This window comes from Tenrec ecaudatus, chromosome 12, assembly GCF_050624435.1.
Source record: "Tenrec ecaudatus isolate mTenEca1 chromosome 12, mTenEca1.hap1, whole genome shotgun sequence".
In the NCBI taxonomy this organism is placed as follows: domain Eukaryota; kingdom Metazoa; phylum Chordata; class Mammalia; order Afrosoricida; family Tenrecidae; genus Tenrec; species Tenrec ecaudatus.
This window is the reverse complement of record NC_134541.1, coordinates 136,209,568-136,221,372: the sequence shown is the minus strand read 5'-3', so window position 1 is coordinate 136,221,372 and position 11,805 is coordinate 136,209,568. Positions and strand designations below refer to the sequence as shown.

Here is an 11,805-nt window from a genome sequence, read left to right as displayed (position 1 = left end):
TTGATAATTTATAGATTATTATTTTCATATCTTATGACGTCCTCTGTTGCCCTTCACCCACTTTTCCATTGTTCATCCCCCTGGGAAGGGGTTATATGTTGATCCCTGTGATTGATTCCCATGTCTCTCCCCACCTTCCCTTAGTCCTCCTGATATCTCTATTTTCATTGCCCTGAGGGGTTTATCTGTCCTGCTCTTATCTGCAGCAGTGTGCATGTTCTGATCAAATCCGATTTGTAAGGTAAAATTTGGATCATAATAGTGGGGGTGGGTGGGAGGAAGCATTAACGAACTAAAGGAAAGTTGTACATTTCATCGGTGCTATACTGAACTCTGACTGGCTCGTCTCTTCCTTGTGACCCTTCTATAAGGGGGATGTCCAATTGTCTACAGATGGGTTTTGGGTCTCCACTCCATGCCCCTCTCCTATTTATATTGGGTATGATTTTGGAACCTGAAAATTTTTGAAAAATCATTTTATTGGAGTCTCATACAACTCTTATCACAATCCATCCATCCATCCATCCATCCATTGTATGTCAAACACATTTGTACATTTGTTGCTCCTCATCATTCTCAAAACATTTACTTTCTACCTAAGCCTTGGTATCAGCTCCTCATTTCCCCCCACCCTCTCTGCTTCCCTCTCCCTCATGAACCCTTGATAATTTATAAATTATTATTATTTTGTCATGTCTTACACTGTCCGATGTCTCCCTTCACTCACTTCCCTGTTGTTCGTCCCCCAGGGATGAGGTTATATGTAGATCCTTATAATCGTTTCCCCCTTTCTACCCCACCTTCCCTCCATCCTCTGGTATCACCACTTTCACCACTGGTCTTGAAGGGATCGTCTGTCCTGGATTCCCTGTGTTTCCAGAAACCTGAAATTTTTAAAGTGTTTTCAAATAGTCCTCTGTGATGTTGAAAATTCCTTGGTCCTCCCTTAATTCAATAATTTACATCACCAGAAGAAAAAGCTTTAGATAAAGCTGGATCTGAAATTCTGTTGTGTGTGTGTGTGGGGGGGGCGTTGCAGACATGATAACTTCATTTTCTCAAATAGCTTCACTATCTACACCTATTATTAGTTTTTTGTTTTTTTAACTAGAATATTGCCTATGTATGTTGATATTGCCTGTGTGTGTTCATATTTCCTATGTCTGTTGTGATTTGTCGTTAAGCATGAGTGGTACAGTAGACAACTTGCACCACTGAATTCGAGCATTCGTTGGAAGAAGTCTCTTTTGAATCGTTGCAATTTTAAAAGGAAGTTCATTTTGGAACAGTCTCGGGGAAAATCACAAATCATTTTCTTTTTATCGTCTACGAGTTTGTGCTTTTTGTGCTCCACTTAGTTGTTGCTGTTTCACTTTCCCTGGCTATAAACTTGTGTCTTTTTAAGTTTGGTGGTACTGTAACAAATAAATTTGAATAGCAAAAAATAAAGAAAATTAGTCAAACAGAATTTCCATTTGACTGTGGACATTACAACGAACATATCTATGTCGGGGGCAGTAGAACAGTACAACCACTGTGGAAAGCAAGGCCGTGCTTCCTGAAACAATTGACAGCAATACACACATGACCCAGCACCGACAGCGATGACAGTGCTGTTCTCCACAGAAAGAACAAAGCGCAGCAGTGTGTGCACACCAAGGTCATTACTAATCACAACAGTAAGGAGATGGAAACCTGAATGCCCATCCGTGGGAGACTGGAGAAATGCGCTTTGGTATGTAGAATGGACCACCGCCCGTCGTTAACAGCGACGAAACTGTGATGCCCCTCATGACACAGATGGATTTGGAGGACATTATGCAGAGTGAGGTTATTCTAAAAGAAAATAAAACCCTCACTGCTATCGAGTCGACACAACTCATAGTGACCTGATAGGACAAGGTAGAACTGTCCCAGTGAGTTTCTGAGACTAACTCTCCTTACGGCAGTAGAAAGCCCTGTCTTTCTTCCCAGGAGTGGTTGGTAGGTTTGAGCCGCTGACCTTGCAGATCATAGCCCCATGCATAAGCACCATGCCAGGGCTCCTCGGGGTGAAGTTAGCCCATTGCAAAAAAATATTATATAAGAGCACTTTTGTGGGAGAAATTTTTCAAGAAAAATGTGGGTTCTCACACCAAAAGAAACAGTCGCTGTTATCAGGAGTGAGAAGGGAAGGGAGGGAGGGAGAGTAATAGGTTAGCATTTTCCAAATGGGTGATACTGCTCCTGCAGAGGCTCTGGAACAATCCAGGGCGTCTGCGAAAGCAGATGTCTGCACTATATCCTGGATTCTGGGCTGTGGCACTAAAGTTTTTCATCTTCAGGGTCCTGCTGAGTAACTTTTTTTCTGAAAAGGAGGCGGTAGGCCAAAAACCTTTGGGGACCTATTGGCTAGAGGATAGGTAGGCATGAGCTTGGGCAGAGGGGATGACAATAACCTCCAAGAGGGAGATGGGGCAGTGGGGGTCGGGGAGAAATAGGGCAAACCAAGGGAACAGCTGATAAGTTGGTGAAGTTGCTGAGTGCAAAAATGATGATGTGATATCTGAACCTCCACCTAATTCACTATGAAAGGCATCTTTAAAAGCAGCAAATTAAAAAGGTTGATTTGGAACATTGTCATGTTGTGTGCCAAGTCTGGAATAGGCAAAAGATCTAGTCCTTACAAGGCCATTGGAAATAATGTCACTTGCTGGCTGTACGATGCTCATAGTCTTATCCTTCCCCGAGCTCCACAAAGGTTTTGTTGTCTCAATAATACTTAAAAGTCAGCAGGCTCCCTCTCTGAGCTTTGATGCTGCATCTTCACAGCTCATTGGCCGTGGGCCGATCCTCGGCAAGATGAGAATGGTTGTAGAGGACATGATACAAGTACAAGGGTCTGCTCAACCTGAAGACGTGTTTCGGTGAGCTCTGCACAAAACAAGACCAGGTACATCCTGAGTCACATGATGATAGTGCCGCTGGCTTGTTCCTCTGTGTTCAACGAGGGAGAACAGAATGTGAGGTAACTGGCTTGGTCCAAAATGATCAGGCAAACATTGGTGTTGTGTGCAAAATGTACTAAATGTCCATTTTATTAGTCTGTGGAATGGTTCAGCTCCCACATTTGGAAAGAGATCCACAATCGATGTGAGAATAGTACTCTTCCTCTACCAGCGAGTTTGTTTTTCAAGTCACGGTAATATCAATTTCTTAAAAGAAAGTCAATCCGAAGGGAAATGGAAAGCCAAATGCACTTATGTAATTTTATCATTTCAATACTCACCTATTTTCTGAAAGGCTCCTTCCATCCCTTTACATGGAGATACTATGTATATGGTCTGGGTAACATACCAATGCAATGATCTGATGCACAGCCTTTGCTGCTTTCTTAAAAGATGAATTTAGATGCACGCTCACTGGAGCAAAATAGAAACATGTTTTTCATGCTATATAGTGAACGTTGTGTTCTCCTAATGCGCCTAATACCTCATTTGTCAGCATGTGGAGAGTAATACCAGGAGCCAGGTGATGGGGTGGGTTACACATTAAGCTGCTAACTTAAACAAGTAGTTTAAGGCCAGTAGTTCATTATACACCAGCCACCCCTCAGGAAAAAGATGAGGCTCCCTGATCCTGAAACATTTGCAACCTCAAGAACTCAAAGATGAACTCAAAAAGTTCATCTTTATCCCACAGGGTCACCACGAACGGGAATCAGCTCAGTGGCAGTGTGTTTATAGAGGAGCATCGAGCACCGTGCCCTGTGCAACAGACAGTAACAGATGAAACTCCCTCGATACGGAGGCAGACTAGCAAAAGAAACTCCATTTTTGTTAGCTGCTGAATGACCTGCCTCCTTCCCCGTCCCAGCTCAGAAAGTCCCACCAGTGATTGGTTTTAGAATGCATTCTCGTGTCCTGGAGGTCAGAACATTGTCATTAGTAATATTGTTCCTTTTGCTGTTGTAACCAGGAACCAGGTTGTTATCATCAATGCTGTCCCCTGTCATGCTCACTTAACTATAAAGAATAGTCTTAACCCACATCAATACCTCAATTAAAACCTCCCATATTAGATAAATATTCATCGTTGTAGGACGAGTCGGGCACTGGCTAAGTTTGTTGTTGTGTGTCATTGAGTCAGCTCTGACTCATAGCCACATGTCCTTCTCCAGGGACTGGCTTCTCCTCCACTGTGACCCATGTTAATATTATATTAAATGTATGCTGGACCCACCCCCAGGTATGCCAAATCTATTTTAAAGTTTGCATCAATATTGTTGTCCAAGCTTACCTTCGACATAACTTTGTACATAAATGTTATCTAGTTAAAAAGCAACTTGACTGAGCTCATTGTGATGGCTGATTCACTCTACATCCCTCGCTTTTGTATGTCATCTGGGACCAGAGTTCCCACGTGTTGTTTACCGGGACCTGTGCAAGAGCATACCCTCTCTCGCGCTTGGATCCTGGCAAAGGGCGTCACCGGCTCTCCTGGCTGGAGTTGCTGGATCAGCAGACATGAGTGAACAAGAAGGTTCGCTCTCAAAGTGGATCAGAGAACTATTACCTATTCATATAATCTGTCCTTGCCCAATAACACTCACGTTGAATCATGTTGCAGATTGGGTAAGTGTAACAAGAGCTAGACTTGACTGCCCACCCACCTCTTGTTAATTAGGAAGAAACAATGTACTCCCTAGAGTCTGGCTGAGGTAAGGAGTTATAATTACACAGAAGGGGAGTGGTAGGGACCTCACAACTTAAACTACCCTGACCCTGGCACGAATTGAACTTGATTTCTAGCCACATTCTCAAACAGGGGAGCTGGTCTCAAGTTCACTTAATGCCCTTTGGGTTCTCTTCCACTGCGATAGGATGGGTGCATCCTGTCTGCTTGGCATCGATGGGTCTTTGCTTTGGACAACTGGTGCCTCTCTTTTGCTGATGGATATTGTGTTTACCTCACTGGGCTTTCTGGGCAATACAGCCCTGTGCAACTAATACATGACACCACACTTTTTAATATTAGACCTGCCCTGTCTTTTAAACAAGGGAGCCCTGTTGGTGTAATGGATATTATGTACTGGGCTGCTAACCACAAGGTCTCCAGTTTGAAACCACCAGCTGCTGACTGCATGAAAAAGGTGAGGCTTTCTACTCCCTGAAAGAGTTACCATCTCAAAACCCGCAGAAGCTGGTTTACTTTGTCCTCTGGGCTCCCTATGAGTCGAAAGACTCGATGACAGTGAGAGAGAGCGTGAGTGAGACTGAGTCTTTTGAGGTTATTGGCTGCAAGTTATCTCCTAGTGAGCAGACAGGCTCCTCACTCTGTGGCAGGGTCAGTAACTACTGAATCCGAGACCTACCTTGGAAACCCTCAGCAGCAGTTCTACCCTGTCTTCTAGGGTCGCCATGAGGCGGACTCACTGAGTGTGGGTGTGTAGTTGTTTGTTTAATCTTTTAAACAGACTTCAGATTTCATCGCATCCAAATATTTAATTAAAATTACAGATTTAAAACTTCAGACCCTATTAAATGCTTTAAGCACTTTGAGAAACAGAAAAGACCGATCCGGAATATCGCCATAATTATACCTAATGCAGGGAGGAAGATTTTTCACCTTAATCCTTGTATGAACACATTAGGATTTTTCAAACTCCCAGGGTTTGGGTTGATCCACTATGTACCCTTCTAAGGAGTCAGCAAGAAAAAGAGCAACAATAAGGATGAATTTCAAACACATTGCGAAGAGGAAAGCCCTCTAGCCCAAGCACATGCGGCGGAAAGAAAAGGCCAAGAGGGCTTTGGAGCACTAAGGTCCGCGGCTTCTTTAAGGGGCGGGGCCCTGCCTTTACTCCGCCCAGACTGAGTGAGCCACGCCCAATAAGAAACACGGTCGCGAGAGGGTGGGGCGTACGTGCTGCGTGATGTTGGCGTGATGTCATCATGCTGCGACCGAGCCTTCTCCGTACGGAGCCGCGGGACTCAAGGACTCGGGAGATTAGTGGGCACTCCGGGCCGCAGTTGTTGCAGGTGGGTCCGCGGCTCCGCCTCGTGAGAACCCTCGGAGCGGCTCCAGTCTCTCGGAACCTCGGAGTTTTCCGTCCCAAACTGATTCCGTCGTGAGGACCCCTGGCCGCCACGCCGAGGGCTTGCGCGCCAGGCAGTCCAAGCTGGGAGTAGTCTGCCCAGCGCAAATGAAAGAGACTCGGGGCCCCAGAGAAAGGCTCCTGTCGACTACACCCTCAAAGCACCTTCCAGGTGTTACCCCCGTTTTATAGGGAGCGGGGAAAACCAACCGAAGCTTTGTCCTAGTGGCATAGTGGTTCTGCGTTGGGCCACTAGCCACTAGGTCGGCAGTTTGAAGACACCTGCCGCTCTGCACCAGCCATTCCGCGGGAGCAGTTCTACTCTGCCCTTTAGGGTCCCTGTGAGTCAGAATTGATGATGGGTGAGTGAGTGACAGTGCATTGAGTGAGTTATGAGAAGCACTTTGTTCAATGCTGAAATTTGCTTTTCAGGTGGTCAGAGCTCATAATGTCAATCGTTCGTTCATCCGTCCACGCCAAGTGGATCGTGGGAAAGGTGATTGGGACGGCAATGCAAAAAACTGCAAAAGTGAGAGTGACCAGGCTGGTTCTGGATCCCTATTTATTAAAGGTGAGGAGCAGCCCTGGGTGCAGGCAGCACCGACAGAACGCCAGCATGTGCCAAGGCAGCTCCGCAGAAAAATACCTCCCTGTCACAATGAGAGCAGTCCTGGTGGCCCTGTGGGTTAGGCCTTGGACTGCCAACTGCACCTCCTACCGGGTCAGTACGACTCCGTGGTGAAGGATTCTAGTATTGCTAATGAAGCTTTCACGGAGCCCTGGTGGGATAATGGTTAATCTTTGGACTGCTAACCGCAGAGTCAGTAGTTCAAAACCACTAAATGCTTTTTGAGAAAAAAAAAACAGGGTTTCTACTCCCTTTAAAAGTTACAGTCAGGAGAAAAAAGAGTTTCAGTCTTGGTAACTCACAGAGGCAGTTCTACCCTAAGGGTCACTGTGAGTCGACTTTGGCGCAATCGCAGTGTGTAGATGAAACTACCGTTGTGAGGGTGGCACAGGAATGGGCGGGGCTTCCTTCTGTTGTATGTGGGGTTGATCTCAGTCCAAGCTGACTCAAGGACACCTAACAACAGCACAGTGAAACATTGAACATCTGCTTTGTGCCTTGGGGTTGGGCTGGTTTGTAGGTATTATTAGGTGTGTTCATTATGATCTCCTCAGGGGACATGGTTCCTTTCAAATCTGATGACTGCTGGACTGTACAGTGAAACTTGGGAAAGCTGGAGCTTGATGGCTTTGCCTCATTTCCCCTGGATCTTGCAAAATGTTCACCTTTGACTTGGTGCAGTCTTGCACTTTCACATCACTTGTTTAAAGTGGAAAATAACTTGTTTTCCTTCTTTATTTAAGGTTTCCACCTTCCAGCTTTTCCTGGTTTTACTGCCTATGCAAAGTACAGTTTGAGCAGACAGTAAAGCATTCTTTCCTTTCAGAGAGCTAGAGGAGAGTCGTAGCATTTTATCCACGGGACCAGCTGAGTTGGGGTTTTACCACGACAGCAAGAGAGTTAGCCGAGTTGAGTGCCCAGCTTAGCCCTTCGTAGGCACCCTTGTATAATGAGTGATGGCTACAGACAGAGCTGCATTCTGAAGTGTCAGGTGGGTGGTGTTTACAAGTTGGAATGCCATCCTACAAGCACAGGGAAAGCCAACCTAGAGACGGAGGGGTGGGGTTGGAGGTAAGGAACTCAGCAAGGAGCCTATTGCACAAGGTGTATGGTGAACCTGACTCACAGTCCAGGTGGAGAGACAATAGATTTCAGAGAAAGGAACTCAGGTGACTGACTTATTAGATGTACAAACCATGGCTCTGCGTTCCAGGTCGCCTTCTGGGGTAGATAGAAGTGCTGCTTGTTGTCGAAGCCCAAACAAAAAAGCAAAAGGGGAGGTATGATCGCTGGCCTCGGAATCAGGAGATCTAAGTTTGAATTCTGACACTGCACGTTCTGAAACCTTCCTGAGTCTATTTGCTTCATCTATAAAATGGCATACTTGTATGTCCACTAGGTTAGAGGACTAGGGCAGCGGTTCTCAACCTGCGGGTCATGACCCCTTTGGGGGTCGAAAGACTTTCACAGGGATCGCCTAAGACCATCAGAAAACACATAAATATTTCACATTATATAGTTACATGTTGTTTTGTGGTTAATCACTATGCTTTGTTTCATTACGTTCAGTTTGTAACAATGAATATACATCCTGCATATTAGATATTTACATTATGATTCATAGTTATGAATTTTATGAAGTGCAGTTGGAAGTTGCAACAAAAATAATTTTATGGTTGGGGGTCTCCACAGCATGAGGAACTGCATTAAAGGGTCACAGCATTAGGAAGGTTGAGAACCACTGGACTAGAGGATGCCAGTGATCACTTATGACTTGTATGAAATTGGACCCCTGATGCGAGTCCTAGCCTAAGTGCCATGCCCCTCCTAAGTCTCCTTCCTGCTGGGTCCGGCCTGACCCGATGGCAGGCGGGAGCCTCTGACGCCCTCCTCTCCCTCTCCCACCACAGTATTACAACAAGCGGAAGACGTACTTTGCCCACGATGCCCTTCAGCAGTGCACAGTGGGGGATGTCGTGCTGCTCAGAGCCTTACCTGAGCCACGCTCGAAGCACGTCAAGCACGAACTCGCGGAGATCGTTTTCAAGGTCGGAAAGGTCATCGATCCCGTGACAGGGAAACCCTGTGTAGGAACCACGTACCTGGAGAGTCCCATCCATTCTGAGGAGCCCACTCACCTGACGGAACGGCTAGAAGGACTCAGCGTCTCCTCAGCGCAGTAAAGGCTGCGAAATGTGAAGGCACAGAGGAGAGGCTGCGACCGCTCGCAGTGCCGCCATAGACTGTCTGGCTCCTCTTCCTGGTGTTTGTGAAATAGCTCAAAGCAGCGGAAGGAGATGCTGGTTTACTTTCTCCTAAAAGTGTATTCTCTTCTCAGGGACCAGACTCTCCTGGTAAAGTACATGTCCCTGGCCTCGTTCTGTAAGCTCCTGGTTTTAAAAGCTGCATCGTTTTTTGTTGTTTTTGTTTTTGTTTGTTTTTTTCATTTTAAGAACCACCTTGGTCTTGCCCAAGAACTTTTCTTTGGAGAGAAGAAAAACTTTTGACATCATGAGGCCACGTTAAACACTTATTTTTGCTGATATTAAAAACATCCGCCACCCCGTAATTTCCTCCATGGAAATAAGTCATCATGCTTGTGGTCAGACTGTATCAGCTGAAGCTGATCAAAATTATTAAAATGTCAAATGTGGCAACATTTTAAAAATCCTGTGTCACTTTTCTTATGTCTCAGGTGCCAGCGGGGCTAGTGGACCACAGCCAGTGGCAGTGGCCATCAAGTCGGCTCTGACGTGGGGCAGTAGAACTGGACTCCACGGAGTTTTCTTTTAGTTTTTGAAGGTTTCGTTGTGGCTTCAGTGAAAGCTTACACAGCGAGTTGGTGTCGCCTTCAGCAATCTATACACGAATCACTTTTTAACACTGATTGCAGTCCCCTGGATGTGTCAGCATTCTCCCCACTTCCATCTTGGGCTCCCCGTTTCCATGCACCCAGCTTCCCTGCCCCTCCCCTTGCATTTCAAATTTAACTTGTGGGCAAACGACTGCCCTTTGGGTCTCGGAGAGGAGAATTTTCTGAGGATTACATTCCTCCCAGATGTTATTGTTCACATTGTAGGCTTGCCCACCCATAAGATTTTCACTGATTGAGTCTTTGGATTGCCAGGTCTTCTGAGGTGCCTTTGGGTTTGACCTTGAACTCTCAGTTTCTGGTTTCTAAAAAGAAACTTAGTGCCATTGTGGTTACTTTTTGGGCAGCTGATCACAAAGTCGACAGTTCAAAACCACCAGTCGCTCCACAGGAGAAAGGCAAGGTTTTTTTTAGTCACATAAAGAGTTAACAGTCTCAGAAACCCACACGGGCAGATCTACTCTGTCTTCTAGTGTCAGCATCAACTCGATGGCAGTGAGTTGGGTTTGGGGTTTGGAGTTTCTAAAGAGAGACTGGATCCTCTCAGCCTGAGCTGACATGTATACAGCTACTCACTGCCTGCCCCCTCAGGACTCACTGTTAATGGGTGGGGTGCCTTGCCATCATGAGGGTCCGATCTAGAAGTGGTGAGAGGGTGTTAGGGCTCACTCCACACGGGCAGGTAGAGAGGGGGGCATTCCAGGCAGAACGGGAGTGTGAAGAGATACGCAGGGAAGAAACGCTGGGGTGAAATGACATTGTAGTTGCTTTGTGGGTCCTTTAAAGAGAAAGGGGGGCTGGTTTTCAGTAACGGTAGCACCCATCCATGTGGAGAAGGGACTCAAAAGGGCAAGTTTAGAGGTAGGTGACCAGAGACCTGCCAAGGGCTGTGACTCCCAGACCTGAGTGACATGGGCTGGGGAGACGGACAGATGCTGTTCCAAAGAGCTCAGGGGAGACTCGAGGGTGAGTGAGCAAAAAAAGGAAGTGGCTGTTAAGGCTGCCGGCTGCACCGTCCCTGTCATGTATTTAAATGCTGTCCACATGCAGCTCGGGAAGCCCAGATCTGTCACCTCCATATGGATGGACCCCTCAGTCCATAAGCCCTGTCGGCTCAACTGGCAAGGCTGGTTGGCAGAGGCCTCCAAGCTGCTCAGTACTGAGGACTTTCTCTCCTTGGCTTCTGCAGCTTGCAACTGGCAGACCACTCAACTGTCTCCTGGAGATGCTTCCTTCTCCGCTGCAGCCTGCTCCTTTGGCTGGCCATCCTGCCTCAGCTGCAATTTTTAATACCTTTCCCCATCCTCCAGAACACCTCCTTGGCATGCTGCTGTCAGGGAATGTCTTACTGGCTTCCCAAGACAGGGGGCTAGAGCCCCAGGGCTAGCTTAGCTTCTCCAGGAATGTTTCCTGGTCTGTCCTCCCTCCCATATTGCCCCTATTGTGTGTTCTCTCTTAGCGTCTTATGCACCTCCCCATCTCAACAGTGACGCACGCTGATCCTTCAGCAGTTCACATCACGTCCCTGTTGGGTGCCCAGAAGAGCAGGAATGACACCAGAAAGAACTTGAGTATGTTTCCACCCAAAACGTTCTTGTGCTGTTTATTGTTCGAAGGGGTCATATATTTGCCACAAGTCCTGGTGACACAGTGGTTAAGTGCTTGGCTGCCAACAAAAATGGTTTCCAGTCAGCTGTACAAAGCCACCTGCTGCTCTGCGCGAGAAAGGTGCCGCATTCTGCTTCCATAAAAATCACAGCCTTGGCACTCTTCCAGGGGCTGTTCCACCCTGCCCTGAAGTCACTGTGCATTGGCTTGGAATAGGTTTGGAATTTGGTTGTGAGGCTTTTTGCAGGGTATATAACTTGAGCATGGTGCAAACGGTCAGTGCCCTTGGCTGCTGATTGCAAGGCTGGAAAGCTTTCCCCTGGAGGTGCCTGAGCAGAAAAGGCATGGCGATCTACTTTCAAAAGCAGCAACCACTGGAAACCCTCCCGGTCTACCCTGACACGCACAGGTTGGGCACGCTGGGCACCTGGTTTTGATAAAATTCCCAAGGTGTTGCAGACCCACCTTACATGGAAACTCCCCTACCACCACCCCAGGAGTTGCTGGGTTTCCCGGGGCGACTCCGCGGCGCTCCCCAGGACTCCCGCGCGCGTCTCCGCGCAGCGCCGCCCGGGCGCGCCCCCTGGCGGCGGCGCCCCGCAGCAGCGCCCGCCCCGCCCC

At 47.2% G+C, this 11,805-nt stretch overlaps 1 protein-coding gene across 1 annotated transcript; it reads left to right on the top strand.

The window, feature by feature from the left end:
- Positions 1-5,930: 5,930 nt before the first annotated feature.
- Positions 5,931-9,372, top strand: MRPS17 (mitochondrial ribosomal protein S17). Its single transcript, XM_075565030.1, has 3 exons — positions 5,931-6,020; positions 6,509-6,647; positions 8,615-9,372. The coding sequence occupies exons 2-3, from the start codon at positions 6,525-6,527 to the stop codon at positions 8,885-8,887; spliced, it is 396 nt and encodes a 131-aa protein (XP_075421145.1). The 5' UTR covers positions 5,931-6,020; positions 6,509-6,524; the 3' UTR covers positions 8,888-9,372.
- The last annotated feature ends 2,433 nt before the right edge of the window (positions 9,373-11,805 follow it).

What these genes read in the sequence shown, in the direction of transcription:
- MRPS17 (XM_075565030.1), top strand. Translation starts at nt 6,525, where the DNA reads ATGTCAATCGTTCGTTCATCCGTCCACGCCAAGTGGATCGTGGGAAAG. An exon ending in TGGATCCCTATTTATTAAAG is followed by an intron (nt 6,648 to 8,614) that starts GTGAGGAGCAGC and finishes CTCCCACCACAG; the next exon opens with TATTACAACAAGCGGAAGAC.